The following is a 20,132-nucleotide window of genomic DNA, read 5'->3' as shown; positions in this document are numbered from 1 at the left end:
AAAATAGGTGATTCCAAAGTGATTGAGCAAAAAAAAGCTTGAGCTCCCATAAATCCAAAATTCCTTGAGGAGTTTTTTTATCTAGGATTTTTCCAGCATTTCATCCAAGTATCTTGCTGTTTTATCAATAATTTCTTCAAAAGTTTCTCAAAAAATGTCCATACAATCTTCAAAAGCTTATTTAAGTTTCCAGACCAGTTTCACTACAGCAATTTCTCGAATAATTCCTCCGATTATTCCTACACAAATTTCTAAAGAGATTCTGCCCAACGGTTTTGAAGGAAATTTCTTCAGATAATCCTGCGGAATAGTATCCCGAGATTCAATAAATTACTGATTGATTATTTTCGTAAATTATATAGAAAATCTTCTAAAACTTCCTCAAAAGTACAGTTGTTATTTCAGAGACCCTTGTTTATCAAAAGAGTCTTCAAATTTACACTACTTTTATGAGAGTTTACACTAGGTTTTTTTAGAAATGCCTCACAAAATTATTTATTAGGAAAATTTCATTGGCATTTCCTTAGAGACATTCATGGGAAAAGTCCTGAAAAAAAGCATTCCAGACTTACTTGAGAAAATTTCAAAGAACTACTGGAGGAATTTGTGTAGAAATCTTAGAAGAAATAACTGGGGCAATTGTTAAAGATATCTTTAGAGAAATCTATAATTGAATTTTGTATAAATTCTGAGAGACAATTTCAGAGGAAATCCTTTCAAATTTATGGAGAAGATATTCACTGAATTTTAGAAGACGTTTTGACCGAGAATCTTGAAGGATGCCCCAGGGAAATCGATGGATGAATCGCTGGATAAAATCTTGAAGAAGTTAGGACTATCTTGAAAAAAAAATCAAAGAATTTTTAGAGGAATTCAGGATCAGGGATGGGAAATGTACTGTAGTAAACATTCACATTTTTCTACACGACCATCAAAATCCAAAGCAAACCATGACCGTTCAAAACAAAAAATGTCACGGCTCTTCAAAACTGTTATCTTCTTCTTCCCAACGTTTTTTCAAACCCGAATGCGAAATGACTCGAGCACAGTGGTGACACGATTTTTCCGGTTTTCGGAGTTTTGCATTATTGCTCGATAAAGGCAGCATGAAACTGAACTTGTTTATATGTATCGCAACGAAATGATTGTGCTCTTGCTAGTAACGCTAATAGATTTCAATTAGTTGAAAACACAAGCGAAATATAAGCGGTTGGATTATTTAACATTTTTTTCAATCATTCACCTCGAGATGGCTGCCTGAAAACGATCATAGTGGAGAGACAAAAACATTCAAGCAGTGTGTGAACCGTTGGCAGCGCAACGCCTGATGGTATTGATGCTGCTGCTGCTTTGTGTTATGGTTGACTAGCAGAATCGATGAACTGTGGTAAATATTGGTCACAGTTCCCAAGCCTGTTCAGGATGTGTCAGCCGTAGTCAAAAAATCAGCTACATCGTATAAAAATCGGCTAAGAAATCGCTGTGGGTGGCAGTGTCTCATAAAAAAAATAATTCCTTTAGTATGATCTGAATATATGGGCAACTATCTGAATAAATTTCTGATGATATTCCTAGAGAAAATCATAAAAAAACATATACAGTTATACAAGTCATAATGTCACGAGGAATTCTAAAAAAACAGTCTTAGATCTTAGAGAAATGTCTGCTCTGATGCTATGAAGAGTCAAACTCTTAACTCCTGGCTCCTATCAGATTTTGTTCCGTTTTCTTGTTTTATTTTTTGTCTCTTTTTTATCACTTCTTTCAGCTTCTTTTAGGGGCATTCTTGTTTTATTTTTTGTCTCTTTTTTATCACTTCTTTCAGCTTCTTTTAGGGGCATTCCTTAGCCGAGTAGTTAGAGTCCGAGGCTACAAAGCAAAGCCATGTTGAAGGTGTCTGGGTTTGATTCTCGGTCGGTCCAGGATCTCTTCGTAATGGAAATTTCCTTGACTTCCCTGGGCATCGAGTATCTGCGTACCTGCCACACGATATACGAATGCAAAAGCAAAAATGGCAACTAAGGCAAAGAAAGCTCTCAGTTAATAACTGTGGAAGTGCTCGTAAGAACACTACGCTGAAAAGCAGGCTCTATCTCAATGACGACGTAATTCCAAGAAGAAGAAGATTTTTTTAGCTCTTACTTTTAGTCTCTATTTTCTGGCAAGAGGACCCTAATTTTCTTTTTTTTTACTCAGTCGCTACCAACGCTGTAAAGACAAAACGACTGACATGAACATAAGAGGGTTTGAAGCAAAGGGGCGTCAGTGACAAAATATAGTTTTGATAGAATTCTCTTCGAAGTTTTTCCAGCATTTTTTCATTCTACACTAATTGTATGGGTGTCAATAAAACAAGCCAGTCTTCTAAGAATTATGAAAATCAACTATATCGTTGAAACATTTGGAATCAGTAGAGTTCCCTCTACTCAACTCAGCTCATAATTGACCAAAATGTCATTTCTACCCATTTGCGATTGAGCCCCTTAAATTTAGTAACTTCCTATTTCCTTTCCAGGGTTATCATTTTTCTCAGCTTCAACGTCTGTCCTACCTATGGTTTCGGAAAGGCGCGACCTTTCAGATAATAACGATTTTTTTAGAGATTTTTTTTTTGCAGAATTATTGAAAATATTCCAGGGGCCCAGATAGCCGTAGCGGTAAACGCGCGGCTATTTAGCAAGATTATGCTGATGGTTGGGTTCGAATCCCACCGGTCGAAGATCTTTTCGGGTTGGAAATTTTCTCGACTTCCCAGGGCATAGAGTATCTTCGTACCTGCCACACGATATACACATGCAAAAATGGTCATTGGCATAGTAAGCTCTCAGTTAATAACTGTGGAAGCACTTCATCAGGTTCTTCTGAAAACTTTTGTCAAAAGAAGAAAAAACAGATAGTTGTGAAGGCAAGCAGTTTGGTCTATTGATGTCAAACTTGGTTAATAAAATTGATTTAAAAAGGATATAAATATGAAGGACATTTAAGTTTTTTTTTTAAATATGAATTATAACAAAAGTTGATTTAATGAATGATCCTACCGATAGGACTGATAGTAGGTTTCTTTTTAGAGACTTGATCTCTATATTAATATTAGTCTCTAAAAAGTTTCAATAATCAATAGAAGGTCTCTAATGTATCTATTATAACCAAAATGGCATGCAAAGCCTCTTTTTTCTTTATTTTGCTTGCATTGAATCCTGATGCAAAATTGTACAGGCTCCAAAGAAACCTTCGGAGACACCAGGCTCTAAAATAATTTCGTCTCAGATGTCCCGAGGAAAAGCTTCTGGAATTATTATAGTGATCTTATTTAAAATGCTTCAGGGTCTTCTACAGGGTACTCTTCAGAAACTCTTCTTGAGGGTTTTCTACCAATTCTCCCAGATATTATTCTAGTGATTTTTCAAAAGACGCTACTACCTCCAGTAATTTCCTCAAGTATTATTTTGATTTTGTTTTCCGAAACTATCCCAGAATTGCCTCCAAATATTTTTTCGCTAATCCTTCAACCGAATTCTCAAGTTCTTACTATAGGAGATCATCCAAAAAATTCTAAAAAATAGGTGATTCCAAAGTGATTGAGCAAAAAAAAGCTTGAGCTCCCATAAATCCAAAACTCCTTGAGGAGTTTTTTTTCTAGGATTTTTCCAGCATTTCATCCAAGTATCTTGCTGTTTTATCAATAATTTAATCAGAAAATCAAAACCACATGCTATTACCACTATTTGAAAGCAATTTCTATTCTGTTGAAGTTTGTCGAACACGCTAGTAAGATTAAATTGAGTTTTAACATTGTTTGATCCAAATTTGTTCTCCACAGTACCCAGAAATTACACTTTTCTCGATATACATGGTATATAGAACACCTATTAAAATTATTTTTTCATGCCCTTGTCAACGGGAATCGAACATAATACATGTATTACTTCAATGACCATCAACAGCTTACATGTTGCTTAAGGCAATAAATTACAATAAATGCCCAAAGATCGAACACAGCATCGCAACCTGATGATAATTAAATCATGCATGACACATGTACCGAAAACGAATAAATTGAACAAGTTAGCATTGCTTTTTCTTTCCGAGTGATGATTGTTTTAATCGCATTTCACTGATCATTTAGAACGATTTGAAAACAATCATCATCATCGACTGAGAAAAGGCAGTGCTAACGCGTTCATTTTTTGTGTTCTTTGAAGCTCACGGTGGTGCTCTTGGCTCACCCACAGTGGATTTACAAATGTGCTTTACAATAACTATTTTTTACAATTGATTTTCGTAAGATAAATGGTAACTTTGAACGGGATTGACTTTAAGATATGCATAGTCATCATGCCTGGAAATTAAAAATCCGAAATGTTCATGCAGGCATGCTTTCCAGTGAAAACACTTCCCGAAAAAAGAGATTTTCAAGAACCTCGAGATACAAACCTCAACCAAACTATGTTAAAACTTGCTCCAATCTTAAAATCGTGTTCGGCAAAAGTTCGTAGAATTGGATAAACTACTATGTAGAGGTATTTCCAATAAACTTTGATGTTTCGTTCGGTAGATATGATTTTTTGAAGCTTGAAAATAGCCCAAAAACACATAATTGATTTGAAGCACATCTAAATTTACTCTAAATTAAGTGAAATTTTGGCCAGAAGTTCATTTCGCAATGATAAATAAAAGCATTGGTTGACTGGGGAGTTTCCAGACATTTTTGAAAATATGAATAGGCCTACTGTACATCCATTTTTTGTATTGTGAAAGTTTTAAAATTAGAACTTCTACCAAAATTAGGATTGTTAAGGAATATTGGTAATTTAAAGATTATTTATCAATTAATACGCAACCCAAAACATTATTGTATAACAAAACAACATTTTCTTTAATTCGATAAAATCACATGGTTGACCTTTTTAATATCCCCTACTGTGACTCTTCCTGTTCATTTAGCCGACACCCTCATCCCACACAATTACCACTTAGTGGGAGTGGGAATCAAATCCACACTTTGTCGTCTCACACTACGCCTAGACGAGTAAGGTGTCGGCCAGGGTAGACGCGTCACGCGAAGCGACGCGAAAATCCTTTGGAGTTTGACATTTCATTATTAAGGTGAAGTTCAATCGAAGCCAAACCTCAAATTTTAAAGAGCACGGATCTGGAGAACCGAACATTCGTTTGTGCTGAAAACTTAATCGATTGGTCCCGAGCTGGTGGTGACTAATCGATTAAGTTTTCAGCTCAAACGGGTGTTCGGTTCTCCAGATTCGTGCTCTTGAAAATTTGAGGTTTGGCTTCGATTCATCTTCACCTTAATAATTGTTATTCCTTCCCGTGCAATTTTCGCGTCGCTTCGCGTGACGCGTTTACCCTGGCCGACACCTAACGCTGCTAGGCGAAGCCTGATTGTTTGGTAGTCTCCAAAGATTCTCCAAAAATTCTATCATGCAATGCCTGGTTTGAAGCACGATCAAAACAAGTGAAGAAAAACATCTCATCTGTTGCGGTCTTTGATCGGCAATGTATCGCAAGTTGTGAAAAGTCTGATAAATAGGAGCATCTGACAAGAACCCCAAAGAAAGAACGATGATAAAATCAATTTTTCTCGCTTGTTTACCGTTGGGGGCAGTGAACCAAAATGTACCGTCAAAAACTGTAGTGAGCGTGACAATCACGCATTGACTACCAAGACTTTCATGCAACAAAAACATTCATGCGATACTGAAAATAAAAGTCACGCGCGACTGTGACTATTTTTGGTCAGCTATAAGTGTATAATGGTTGTAATGAACTACTGTAGTAGACGTTAACCTGTATTATCATAATGTGCTACTCACAATGTGCGCCTATTGAAATGTTTATTTTCATGTGAGAGATTCTCTCTATTTTCTCAGGATTCAATCCCTGATCATGACACAATTATTTTATTTATATGTGTGCTGGAGACAATCTTTTAAAAAATCACACTCAAGATTGATTTCCGTATCGAAATATTCCCATCGGCCAGGCAGTGTAATGCCCCCATTCCTGTCACCCTCTGGTTACGCCCATGGAAAAGGACAGCGCAAAAGGATCACTTTTGCATTGTCATAAATTTACATGTTTCAAATAACGTGTTAACATTATTTGTCGCTGATACCGGAAAATCATATCCTCTTCAACTTTATCAAGAAATTTATGTATAGAATATGAATGGATTTCTTGTGATTGACCATTGAATATATAAAGTTTTCAGAGGAGTTCACTGCATCCCGTACTGTGAATGCCACTGTCAATCTCCGCCCCATCATTAAGATTCATTGCCGGATCCCTTCAATATGGTGGGGCATTCTCCGAATACCAATGGCGTCGGTGATTGATAATAAATATTTAAGCGCAAAAATCATATAAAAAATAGTCAACTCACCATTGTAGCATGGCGGCAGCTCATCCGGTGTCGCCGTACGCCCCAGGCACCAATGGCGAGAATTCTTCCAGGTTGCCCCGCGTTGAACATGGCGAAACTCGGACAGATACCGTGCGATCGGTTCTCGCAGCAGTGTGATGTAGAAGTAGCGCCGTTTGGCCGTTTCGCCTTCGTTTTTGTCCAGCTCGGAGTCCACACATCCGGTCAATTCGGTCCAGTCAGCATGCAGGCCACACTTCCAGCCCGTTGAGTACCGCGAAAACAGCCAATTCTCATTGCGGTGCGGTCGGAAGCAATAGCACCGTTTCTTCTTTCGCTGACAAGTGCACGGTCGCTAGAAGCCGAAAAAACGAGAGAAAAAAAATGAGAACATTGAATTTATATTGTTTACAATTTTCTGAGCATTCAAATAATCCATTCATTCAGCAAACTTGGAAAGGGCGTACCGCATCAGGAATACTGTGCACATCGCGAGCTATAACAATAAATGCATAATTTAAGCTTATTGCTTGTTTTTTGGTCATATCGAGGAAAAGAAAATGATGAAACAGACGATAAATGCCATCGGAACGGTTTTTTTAGAGGCCGTCCGGTTGTTCATCGTATTCAATGAGTTAGGGCAACCGATGTTTGCTGTCGGATTTTGTTTGCTTTTTCTACAATATAAACAGTCGTAAGGAACCGGTGTGTGGGGAGTTCACCTAGCGATATGCGCAAACCCGGGGACGTCAGTCAGATAATATGGGAGAATATTGCATTCTGGCGTGCATAGATACAAAATACTGCATCTTAGAGGAGCAATGAATTGCTATTTTTATAAGTTTGTGATGAAAATAATATGATTTAAGGGATATTTTGTTTATTTTTGTTTATTTTTGTTTATTTGGTTTCTAGCTTCATCTGCTTTTGCTTAATGAAGCGTTTGATGAGGAAAAGCCGATTTGAGTAGACCAACAACTCGCGACTTGCTCAAAAAGGCGTAAAAACCTCATATCTTTTCTACATAAACATTACAATCACTGTCAGTAACAATTATAAACAAAGTCATTAAATACAATACGATCACAATTACTTTTCTACAAACATTGTCAATCATCATAAAACTTAAAAACTATTCGTGCATCATCCATCCATCCAAACATCGTGGTCTACAGGAAACATTACGATGATCTCTGGTCAAGACTCGGCGACAATTGTAATCGAGAATGAGAGAAAAAAAAAAAAACATCTGGTAGCACCATTTACAACCTTTAGAGTTGTTGGAGAGGAACTCACCTGTTCAAAGTCGGTAATGAGCCTTGTAATCGGCGTTTAAACGCGGTTGTAGAGATGTTAAAATCGAATACGTGAAATACTTCGTTAAATCTGGCAGATATGAAACGGATTGGGTCATGAAAGCCATATACTGCACGGCGTGGCTCAAGCTGTAGAAAGTTGCGCTGGCGTAGAATTCTTTCAGGAGCATAGATGTTCAATCGTCCTAAAATTTCGATAGAGTCGACTTCTCCCTGCAATGTTTTTCCAACAAACACTGCTTGGCTAATACATCTCCTTTCTTCTAATGTCCGCAGTCCGAGTAGTCCGCAACGATCTTCGTACGACGGCAAGTTTAGCGGGTCACGCCATGGAAGGCTTCGAAGCGCTTGCCTGACAAACTTTCTTTGTATGGCCTCAATTCTGGAGATCCAGTTCGCTTGATATGGGCACCATACAACAGCATTAGATTCCAAAATTGAGCGAACTAGTGCACAATATAATGCCCGCAAACATAGAGGATCATGGAACTCGCTGGTTAGTTTAAAGATGAAGCCGAGTTGTTTGTTGGCCTTAGATATGATGTGTTCGTAATGTAGACGGAAAGAAAATGCCTGATCGAGTATAACTCCCAGATCTCGGATATGGTCGACGCGCTCCAGATGTTGATTCAGTATTGTATAGTGGTGAACAATTGGTTGCAATTTTCTGTGAAATGTTATCACGCTGCATTTAGCTAGGCTGATTGTCAGCTTATTATTGGAGCACCATGCTACGAATGAGTTTAAAATCCGTTGGAGTGTGTAACAATCTTGAATGCTGTTAACTACAATGAAAATCTTAACGTCGTCCGCATAAAACAATCGACAGCCCGGTGGTAGCAATCTTGAAAGCTCATTCACGTAGATTGAAAACAGCAGAGGTCCCAAATTACTTCCTTGAGGAACGCCAGTTGGATTAGTGAAGAATTCCGACGACTCATCGCCTATTTTAACTAGCAGCTTGCGATTCGTGAGATAGGAATTGAACCAATCAATAAGGTTTGATGAGATTCCTAACTTATTCAGTTTGGCAAGTAATATTTTGTGATCAACTCGGTCGAACGCCGACTTTAGATCAGTATATATCGCATCAATCTGTGATCCAGCATCAATATTTCGAATGCAAAACGAGGAAAAGTGCAAAAGGTTCGTTGAGGCTGACCTTCTAGGGTAAAAACCGTGTTGATCCGAAGAGATATAATTCTTACAGCTCGCAAAAAGCAACTCGTAGATGATGATTTCAAAAACTTTTGAGCACGCGCATAGTGAGGTTATTCCTCGGTAGTTCTCAACGTTTTGCTTGTCGCCCTTTTTGAACACTGGAAACATTACAGAAATTTTCCAGTTAGATGGAAACAGACGCTGTCGCAGAGATTCGTTGAACAAAAAAGCTAGCGGACGGATCAAATTGTTTGCGCATTTTTTCAAGAGACAGGATGGAATTCCATCCGAGCCGGCAGCGGTTGAATACTTCAATTTAGAGATGGCGGCCTTAACCTGCTGGTGATCGATTTGAACGTTGCTCAATTCACATACATTATATGGTACATCGCGGCACGTAGCTTCTGCTTCGTCATTAGATGCAACACAGCTGTTGAAAGCATGCTTAAAATGCGTGGCAAACAACTCACATTTTTCGGCGGATGTGTTAGCAGAATTGTCTTGTAGAAACATTTGTACAGGTAAGCCGTTTTCATTACGCTTGGAGTTCACAAACGACCAGAACTGTTTAGGATTTCGACGCAGGTTTTCCTGAATGCTCAAGGTATATTCTTGGTATAAAAATCTGTTATATAGCCGGTAGTTGTTGCTCGCATGATCAAATTGTTGTTTAACATGTGGGCATCTAGTTCTGCAGAACTTCCGTAAAAATTTTGACCTAATTCGTTTAAGCTTCTTCAAGCGAGCATTAGTCCAGGGAGGCTTGGGAGCAGGTCTACGAACAGGAACGTAATCGGACATTGTCCTGGTAATCAGGTGATTAAAGAGGTTCACGGCGTCGTCTAAGTTCGGGGTAGATTCTATAATGTTCCAGTCAATTTCTCCGAGGGCTTCGTTCAGACCGATAAAATCGGCCTTTCTAAAATTCAAACCACATTCGTTTGACATATCTTCAAAAATCAAACGAGACGGAATTTTTACTTCCACGGTAAACGCAGGATGGTCAGCATCAAGAGAAACTAAAGGTTCGACGGCCTCTAATAATTCACATTGGTTTAATGCAGAATCAGTGACCAGGGCTAAATCAAGAATCCGCCCGTTTTGATTAACAATTCCATTGATTTGATTTAAACCGCTTAGACTGAATCCATCAAGAAGTGTGGCGCATTGAGTCGAAATGTGTGATTCTAATGGGTTGATTTGCAAACGATTTCTTGTTGAATAGTTCCAAACAAGCGCTGATTGATTATAGTCACCGAATAAGAAAGCGTGATCCTGAATTCCGAGATTCGATTGAATTAGCTGGATTGATTCAACATGTTTGGATATACTTGGCATGTCGTTCTTGCGATCAGGAGGCAGATAAATGACACCAACGCTAATTTTCTGCTCAGGAAGACTCAGCACTACCCATAATTGTTCGAGAGAGCTATCGACAGGAGTAGGGTCAAGATTACAGTTCAAACCAGAGGAAACAGCAATAAGTACCCCGCCACCTCTACATTTTCTGCTATTCAGCGTGCTACGATCGTTTCTAAATACGGTATAAAAATCTCCAAAAAGCTGCGCGGAATAGATCTTATCGTCGAGCCACGTCTCTGTAAGCACGATGATATCATAATGCAAATCTGCCACAGCCAGGAAAAAATCATCGATTTTTGTGCGCAAACCCCGAACATTCTGATAGTAAATACGCAGTTTTTTGAAGCTGGGTGGTGGAGAAACGCTGATGATCGACGAAAGAGCTGCACTGAGATGGGAATTACTTAACTGATGTCCAGAATCCACATCAGTCGTAGAAGACAGTTCGCTTTGCATTATCTGAAACGTTTGATCTCGATTGAGGGCGGGTGCAGTAGTTTTTGCTTCGGAAGGACATATACTACATAAAGCTTTACCTGGACCAGCTAGCTCTTGGTGCTGATGTCCTGTATCCGAAGTGGTAGCATCTATTGGAGACTCCGTTTTCTCTGAAGCATTAGGGAAATACAATTCGGTGTGCACAACGGAAGCATCAGAAACAATTGCGTTCAGATAAGTAGGAACATTCTGCAACACGTGTACTTGATTTAGGGAGGGCGTAGTACCTGTAAACGCTTCGGAAGGACATATACTGTAAGAAGCTTTACCTGGACCAGGCTGTTCGTTATGCTGGTGTCCTGAATCCGGAGACAGCGTATCGGTTGGACCAGCATCACCGTCTTGAATTATTTCGTCAAGAGAAGTAGCAGCACTCTGCAATATGTGTACTCGATTGAGGGCGGGCGTAGTACCTGTAAACGCTTCGGTAGGACATATACTGTAAAAAACTTTACCTGGACCAGCCAGTTCGTTGTGCTGGTGTCCTGAATCCGGCAGTAACGTGACAGCTACGTTTTCTTGCTGGAGATCTGAATTCTGTAATGCGTGTATTCGATTGAGGGCGGGCGCAGTATCTAAATAGACTTCGGCAGGACATATACTAAAGGAAGCTTTACCTGGACCAGGCAGTTCGTTATGCTGGTGTCCTGAATCCGGAGACAACGTGTCGGTTGGACCAGCTTTATCGTCTTGAACCATATCGTCGAGAGAAGTAGCAGTACTCTGCAATATGTGTACTCGATTGAGGGCGGGAGTAGTACCTATAAACGCTTCGGTAGGACATATACTGCAAAAAGCTTTACCTGGACCAGCCAGTTCGTTGTGCTGGTGTCCTGAGCCTTGAGGTGACGTGTTGACTGAATAAGCTGCATTGTAAGCTCCAGATTCACAGCAAAGGGGAGTGATCAGCAGCATCAGTTCTGACTGCTATGTGGAGTAGTCAATCCTTTGTCTTGACTTTTCCAAACGCTTCAGATACACCGGACATTCATTACTCCAGGAGCAATGGTTGACTTCAAGCTGTTGATCAGCAGGTACGTTTTGTGCTTTATTCGCAATAGTGCAGTTAATACACTTCTCGTATTCAGACATGCATTCAGTTGCCTCATGACATTCAGTACATTTTGGACAGCAGAAGGGTTTATTACAATTGGCCGCAATATGTCCAAATTCAGAGCAGCGGAAACAACGAAGAACATCGATTGATTCAAAAACCGGACAGCGTTCCCATTCAATATTCACGTACTTAGCGTTGAGCAAAATTTTAAAGGTGCAGGCATCCACTTCCAAAACGACAGACATTGGGTTGTCTTTCAGTTTTTTGGATTTGGTAAATCGCACAACTTTCAACTCTGCGTTATCAGGCAGGTTGTTTTGTTTTATGAGCTTCGAAATAAATTCGTCTTGCATAACTTCAGAAAATCCAACGATTTTAACTCTAGGACGCAGTGCAGTTTGAATACCTATCTCATATTTGGTACCCAATGAACTTTGAGCAGAATCAATTAGTTTAAGGGCAGATTGTTGCGAATCACATCGAATGATGGCATTTCCATTATCGTTGAAGAACACATCTTTAACGGCATGAACGACGGGGTCCAAATTGCTTTTTATCTCAGATTTCGTCGTGTCTACGTCCTGTGATACTTTCGGTTTTATTACTACAGTACGATTCATTTTGGGCACCTGGCTAGGCTTGGGTCGGCCAATAGGAGTTCTGATAGAAGATTCGACAGAAGTGGCTTTTAAATGTGTACTCTGAATAATCCGATTCCGCCTTTTCCCGGAGCGCAACCATTGTCCCTCATCATTTGCAACGTCATCATCAGCAGAGTTAGGTTTCAGCTTCTTTGCAGAGTTTTGAGAATAAGTATCGGCTACCTTGCGTTTGTAATTTTCAGTTCGTTGGGATAAGGGCACTCCAGTTTGAACCACAGCAGCATACGAAGGACCGGCAGCGATGTTAGGTACAGCATGTTGGACATAGCAAGCAGAATCACGGAGGTCGGTTAATAATTTCTCAATGCATTTCGAAACAACTTTTTCGCAAGAACTTGATACCGAATCAGCAATAGAGCGCTCGAGATTAACGATCCTTTCAATGGTACTTTTTTGTATGCTGTGCAGCTCATTAACGGATTTCAGAACAGACTCACATTTACTTTGAACATCATTAATAGATAATTGATTCTTGCGGCAATCGAAGCAGATGTAACGAAGTGCTGGATTCTCTTTCAACGCTTTCGCTCCAGTTAAATTAATCTCAGCACATTTAGTGTGCAAAATTTTATCGCAGCCAAAAAAGCAATACACTCGATCGCTCTCTGTTGTGATTTTATGCACACAACCACTGCAAACCACCGATGCCATGGTAGCAAGCGGTGATTTATTGTTGGCATCTTATTCGCCCAACGGGCGACAAACAAAGCTTTATCTGCTATATGCAAATCGCTTGTTTTGGATCGATCAGAACAGAATTATAAAATCAAGTATCACACATCCAGAAAACAGAAAATTATGATAACTTCACGACGCACGTATTTAGAATGATTTTCGCTATCCAGTAATATGTCATGTCACGCGGAAAATTCACGAATTCACATTAAACTCACACGATGAAACGACACAATAAATCACACCATTGAAGCGCGCTTTGCGTTAATGGATATAAATGGATTCAGACTAAATACAACATAAAATTAAATCTGAGAACTATTAAAATAGAATAATTTGTCCACTATTGCGGTATTCCCAAATTTAATGATATTATTTACCAAATAGATGCACGATATTAATGTTTAGGTGCTGTGAGGAGCATTCATATTGTTCATTTGTTTAGGTTCGTTATGAATGTTTATTGCAGACTCCAATCAAACAATATGGTTCTGTCATAAATCATTAAAAGCTTCAGGTGAGAATGTTAATAAATGAAATATGGAATAATAAAATAACACATAAATGTTCTTTTTCTCAAGAAATAACCATCCTAATCCTATCCTTCCACTTCTTTTTATTATCATTTATGACATTACATCCCAACTGCAATATAGCCCTCCTCTACTCAAATTGATTCTGAACAATTTTGCTCAAAACACGAACTTACTAGATTGTCAGAATGATGAGCTGCTAAAGAGGTGCCTCTCAAAAGGAAAAAACTTTTTGGTGATTCAAATAATCCCATCTGGTTCAATAAAAATATCAGGAATTTAAAGAATCAAGAGCAAAAGCCTCACAAAATTTATAAACAACATGGAAGTGATGATAATATTCTGAAATACCTGGACTCATGTGAACAGTTGATCATTTCTATAAATTCTGCACTTGAAGAGTATAATAAAAAATTGAGAGCGATATAAAGTCATTCCCAAGAAGTTTCTTTAACTATACTAAAACAAAATTAAAATCAAACAACCACCCATCAAACATGCAACTTGACGATAGAGACGCTAACAACCCGGAAATAATTTGCCACCTCTTTTCAAGCTTTTCCTAGAAATCTATACGACATTTTCAGAAGAGGATCAGGACCTAATTATTTTTCATTCTTCCATGCTTCCTCAAATGACATCAGTGTACACCAGATAAGTGTACAAGACATCTTATCAGGCTTGAGAGGATTGGATGCCACAAAAAGTACAGGACCTGATGAAATCCCTCCAGTAATTATGAAGAAGCTTGCTGTTGAATTAACATCTCCTTTGTTTTGGCTGTTCAATTTGTCACTAACATCCGGCAAATTTTCTAAAATCTGGAAGAAGTACCTATTTACAAATCAGGAAAAAAACTGATATTTGTAATTATCGTGGAATTGCTATAATTTCCTGTACTCCAAAGTTCTTTGGATCCATTGTTAATAGAAAATTGTTTGAACAGAATTACAAATGCATAACATGGATTTTTTAAAGGCCGTTCCACTTCTACAAATTTACTAGAATTCACCAATTATACTTTGAATGCAATGGACAATGGTAACTATGTAGAGGCTCTCTATACTGATTTCAGCAAAGCATTAAACCGCATTGACATCTCTATGTTACTCTTCAAGTTAGAAAAAAATAGGATTTGATAAATCATCTTTAAACTGGATACAATCGTATTTTACAAATCGACAACAAATAGTGAGATATAATGGTAAAAAATCTAATCTTATGCATATTACATCAGGAGTTCCTCAAGGCTCACATCTAGTTATTCATGGAAATCAAGTATGCCAACGACATTGACATCTATCTGAATGAAATATCTATTTTTGATGAATGGTGTAGTAAAAGCTACTTCAGGTCAATGTTAAAAGTTGTAATTTAATTACTTTTAGCAGAAAGCGAAACACACAAGAAACAAATGTAATATTAGGAAATCAAATCGTTAAAAAATTCGATAGAGTCAGAGATTTAGGTGTAATTTTAGACTCAAAACTCAATTTTGTCGATCATTACAACACCATTATACATAAAGCAACAAATATGCACGGTTTTATCAAACGCTTTGGTTTTAACTTCAATAATCCATACACTATCAAAACTTTGTACGTTGCTTACGTGAGTTAATCACCGTCGAATCAATCTTGCATTTTTTTCTAGATCGATTAATGAGTTTATACAATCAACATTGCAAAACAATAGACTTAACAATGTCGCGTAGTAACCTAAGAATATACTTTAGCTCTGTAAGATATAGTAGTATATAGATTTGAGTGTTGACTAGTCTACTTTGATTGACGATAATAATAAATAAATAAATAAAGCATATGACCAAATTTACACGCAAACTAGCGCCACATAGCATAAAAAGTAATAACCAAACAGTGCTGGCTCAAATTGCTCTCAAACTTCTGGACAACTTTGCTAGAGACACGATAGAGATTTTTGGTAGCCAGGATCATGAGCTAGAGTTTGCTGGAATATGACCAAATCATATGCTCACTAGCGCGATGTAGTGGCAAAATTGTTAATCAAATAGTGCTTTCTCATATTTATTGCAAGCTTCTGAACAACTTTGCTGCGGGAATGATCTCTAACCAAACAGTTCTGCCTCAAATTGCTTTCAAGCTTTTGAACACCTTAAATGAAGACATGAACTTTCTAGGTGGTCGGGTTTATGAGCTAGAACCTACTATAACATGACCAAATTTACATGCACACTAGTGCCACGTAGTGGCAAAATTACGCATTCAAAATTCCACCTTATGAACCTCATAAGTCTTCTGAACAACTTTGGTGAAGATCGCAAATTTGTAGAAAGTAAGGATTCCGAGATATTCCATCATAAATATTATAGTTTTTGGGTGATGCTTAACTTGTTGGGGGGTGCGGCAATATTCAATTGGGATGTTGAAACACTAAATAATGTGCTTCAACACAAATTATACCCAAAATTTCTATATTTTTAAAATATAAAATATTGTTCTTTTGAAAAATCTTTCAAATTTTTGTTCTCCAAAAATAACTTAATTTTTTTTTTGGATGGGTTTTTATTGATGATGCTTTTGAAGAACAAGCTTTTCTGGAACTAAAAAATGGCGAATTATCAGTTATTTTTTATATATATTGATTTTAACAACCTGCAATTTAATTATTTTGGTGGCGTTTTGATTGTCACAATTGTTATTGATTTTAACAACCTGCAATTTAATTATTTTGGTGGCGTTTTGATTGTCACAAAATCGTTTAATCGTAATCGAACCGATTACTGTTTTTATTCATAAATTGGATAAATAAAATATATAAAACAACTTGCTTGAAAAATTATAGCCCTTGACTAAAAAACCATGCTGAAGATGCTTTATTTAGAGGACAGATCTCTTTTAAAGATATCTGCAAAACAAAAGCTTCAAGCTCACTACCGCCACCTGATGGTAAAATGTAGAATTAACTGGTTTGAATAGTGGTATGACTTATCGAATAATTTTGTTGAAAACGTTAAACCTAGAATATCTTGGCTAAATTAATGATAGCCCCTGAGCTACTGAACAACTTTGCCTAAGACGCCATCTTTCAAAGTGATCAGAAACCTGAATTATCCGCAAAAAATATGCTCATTATCACCGCCTGGTAGAAACATCTGGAAGCTTTTGGCCAAACTAATTATAGCCCTTGAGCAACTGAATAACTTTTCCAAAGACGCCAGCTTTCTAAGTGGTCAGCATCTTGAGTTATTCACATCTGAATGACCACCGCATGCCAGTCCTTGAGTTAATGAACAACTTTGTCGAAGACACCAACCTTCCAAATCCTCAGATATCATATTTTAAATAGGCTACATTTTTATCCCTCAAGGTTCATATAGTGCCAGTTAGAAAAAGTGCCCCTACCGGTCATCTTTTCAATTAACACAATGATCGTGAATTCCTAAAGGTTGATCATACAAAGTACTGAAACTTCGTCGAAGACATTACTGTGCTATCTCTTAAGGCATACGAGATATTCAACAACACCCCTAAAATGATGAACTCCCATGAGCCCCGGGTTTCTAGGAAGTATTAGGCAGCATATTAGGAACTAAATCTGAGCAACAAATTCAAACCTATAAACAATATATAATTTCTAGGTTGTTTCATGGACCACTTTTGGTATTTCATTCAGCCACAGTTCTTCCATGAGTGATTCCAAGCAACAGCACCAAAATTTGGTAAATTTTTTAATTCATTTTTTTCTATTGAGCTGAAACTTTGCACAGTTTTTCAGTTCCATCTAAATCGTCATTTTCCGATATCAAATCTTCAGGTTGAGTCACGACTAACTTTTCAAAAGGGTGTATATGAAAATGGTTCAAAAAAAAACAAAAAGCTGCACAGCAAAAACGGTTCGTTCGATTGTTAGACAACTAAAGAAACAAAGTTAGACAACTAAATAAAGATTCCAAAAAAATACACACAGTAAAAAATTTTTTTTTTTGCATTAAAAAACATCATTTTTGACACAAAAACTCAAATATCTCAAAACCCTATCGGAATACCAACGTAATTTTTTAAGGGAAAACGGTCCATTATATTAGCTATCTACCATAAAAATTTGGTGATGGTAAACCAATAAACAAAAAAGTTATGACATTTCAAACATGTCACAATTTTCACATTTAGTAGAAAAAAAAATTTTTTTTTTGTGTAAATTATAACGGGAACGCAGTTTGTTGCTGTTTTTATTATTAAGGGCCTTGCGTGAATTAAACAAGTCGTTTTCATGTATTCATTAGTATTATGTATATTATATGTATAAATATTATGTATATGTATAAATATTATATGTATATGTATATATGTATAAATTAAAATGAATTAACAGATTACACGAAAATATTTTTTTTTTACCAGGATATTTTTTTTAGAGTATGATCGATGAGTTTCTAAATGTTATATATAAACTTTAAAAGTTTTGGATTTGGGTATGCGTTATGAGATCATGAAAACATTTTATTAATACTTATTTATTTATTTATTGTTATTTAATTTTTTTACAATATCGAACACTTTTGCATCATTATCAGTACAGTTCGAGTATAGTTTTGCTTTAATTTTATTTTCTGACAATGGAATGAAACAGTGAAATTTTTGGGTTCCTTAGATCGTTTTCGCGTTATTATATTGCTCGCTGAGCTCTGATGGCGTTAATTCGTACTCTTCAGTAGTAGTAAAACAAAATGATAATTTTGTTAAATCTTCTTCTTTTCTGCGATTCGCCCAATCAAATAGTTCTTTTGCAGTTTTAATTGGATGCTCACGTTCTTTGGCTAAACTTGCTCTTGTGGCCATGCGCTTTATGGTTCCTCCAATAGCATCACAAGGACCTTTGCCATGTGACGTAGCAAAGAAATGCCATTCTGCATCAATTCCGTACTTTGATTTAAATTGACATAGGCTCGAAAAATTCTTACGGTTTTTGTACTGCGATGCTGCTCCATCAGACATGAAATATATCTTTCTGATTTCTTTATCCTTATCAACGCGTAAAAAGTTAATCATTTTGGCAATGAACAAATTTACAGATACTGAGTCGTGTCTTAAATCTTCGGAAATTACAATAAAACTAAAATGTTCAATTTGCGTACTTCCATTGAAATAAATAACGAATGGATGAATTGTAGCTTGTTGTACGTTCCAGTGATGGGACTGCACTTCATCTTGCAATACAAAGCTATAGTTTTCAGAAAAATCACAAATGACTAAAAATTCACCATCTTGTAATGTATTTTTCGTATTTTTTAAAAAGCGGGATTGCTCTGTTTTAATAAAGTCGTGAGGAATTAAACTTTCTAATTTCAAGCAAAAAAATGACACAAACTCATCTACAGGTTTTACAATAGTTTCTAGGTCACACCTATCCGTGGTCACCCATTGCTCAAATGATAACTGATCAATATAATTTTCTTCAAACTCAGCGAATAAAGTATTTTCCAATGATGAAGAATCTGGACAATCCGAACAAGATCGTAGATAGCAATTTGATGTTGTATTTTCACACAAAAGACTACCAGTTAACATTTTAATATCCTTTGATAAATTGATTCTTTTCAAACTATGTAAGATTAGGTTAATATTTTCGTGTGTTGTGCACACACAAACATTATGTGTTCCTGAATTGGATAGAAGCTTGCATTGCCTTGGACGAAGGCTTGCAAATGAGGAAAAACCTACCTTAATATTTTCGTTAATTTCCTTGAAGCGTGTATACGCTTCTTTCAAAGTAGTCATCATTAATCGTTTTTGGATTGCTTGACGCTTTCCATCTTTTTTACAGATACATAATCTTTTTGGCCAGGCATAGCTCTACTTACTTCATCGTCTTCAAAATATTGAATTATTTTTTCTTTTGTCTCATCTGTTAATGAAGTACTCGACCTAGCATTTTTGGTTGCAAGACAGTTATTTTTGAATTGTTTTGCCTCTTTTGCTGTATTTCTATTGGTTTTGAACTCATCAATGGCGTCTTGAATAGACCACGAGCTTGGCAGCATCGACAAAATCAATAATTTTTCTTTCCTTGTCGTGGCTAGATTCGAGAACCTTTCCTTCATATTCATAATTAACTCATCGTAGTCTGTATTTTCCACATCCTCAGGTCCTAATTTGAAGAGGTTTCTTCGTACAGCTTCGATTTCACGGTATTTTTTCTCGGGATACGTAACCCATCTTCGTCCATTTAATCGGAGTCACCTTTATTCCAGCTATCCCTTCGTTGAAGCGTTCGATGTTGACCTTCTGGATGCACTCATCTTCTGATTGATTTGTTGAAACAGATGTCGCTGATGGTACCGTGGCAAGACTATCTGCACTTGGTACTTCTGGTAACTCCTCAGTTGTTGTCGGTGCATCTAGTAATTCCTCAGTTGTTGTTGTTTTCGAAATTCCTGCAACCTGATCCACCGATGATGTACAGATTGCCCGTTTGTCAACGTTTAAACGGCAGGACGTACAAATGCGT

The 20,132-nt window shown here is 37.2% G+C and overlaps 1 protein-coding gene across 2 annotated transcripts in view; it reads right to left on the bottom strand.

Moving 5' to 3' along the window:
* Window positions 1-20,132, bottom strand: part of LOC5578452 (heparan-sulfate 6-O-sulfotransferase 2) — a 91,206-nt gene that overhangs the window by 46,577 nt on the left and 24,497 nt on the right. For both annotated transcript variants that reach the window (XM_001656923.2, XM_021848890.1), the window contains one exon: window positions 6,401-6,734. In XM_001656923.2, coding sequence (XP_001656973.2) covers window positions 6,401-6,734 — 334 coding nt within the window. The remainder of the gene's footprint in view (window positions 1-6,400; window positions 6,735-20,132) is intronic.

Source organism: Aedes aegypti, chromosome 3 (assembly GCF_002204515.2).
Source record: "Aedes aegypti strain LVP_AGWG chromosome 3, AaegL5.0 Primary Assembly, whole genome shotgun sequence".
Lineage (NCBI taxonomy): Eukaryota > Metazoa > Arthropoda > Insecta > Diptera > Culicidae > Aedes > Aedes aegypti.
Note: the sequence above shows the minus strand (reverse complement) of the source record. Positions and strands in the feature narration are given on the sequence as shown.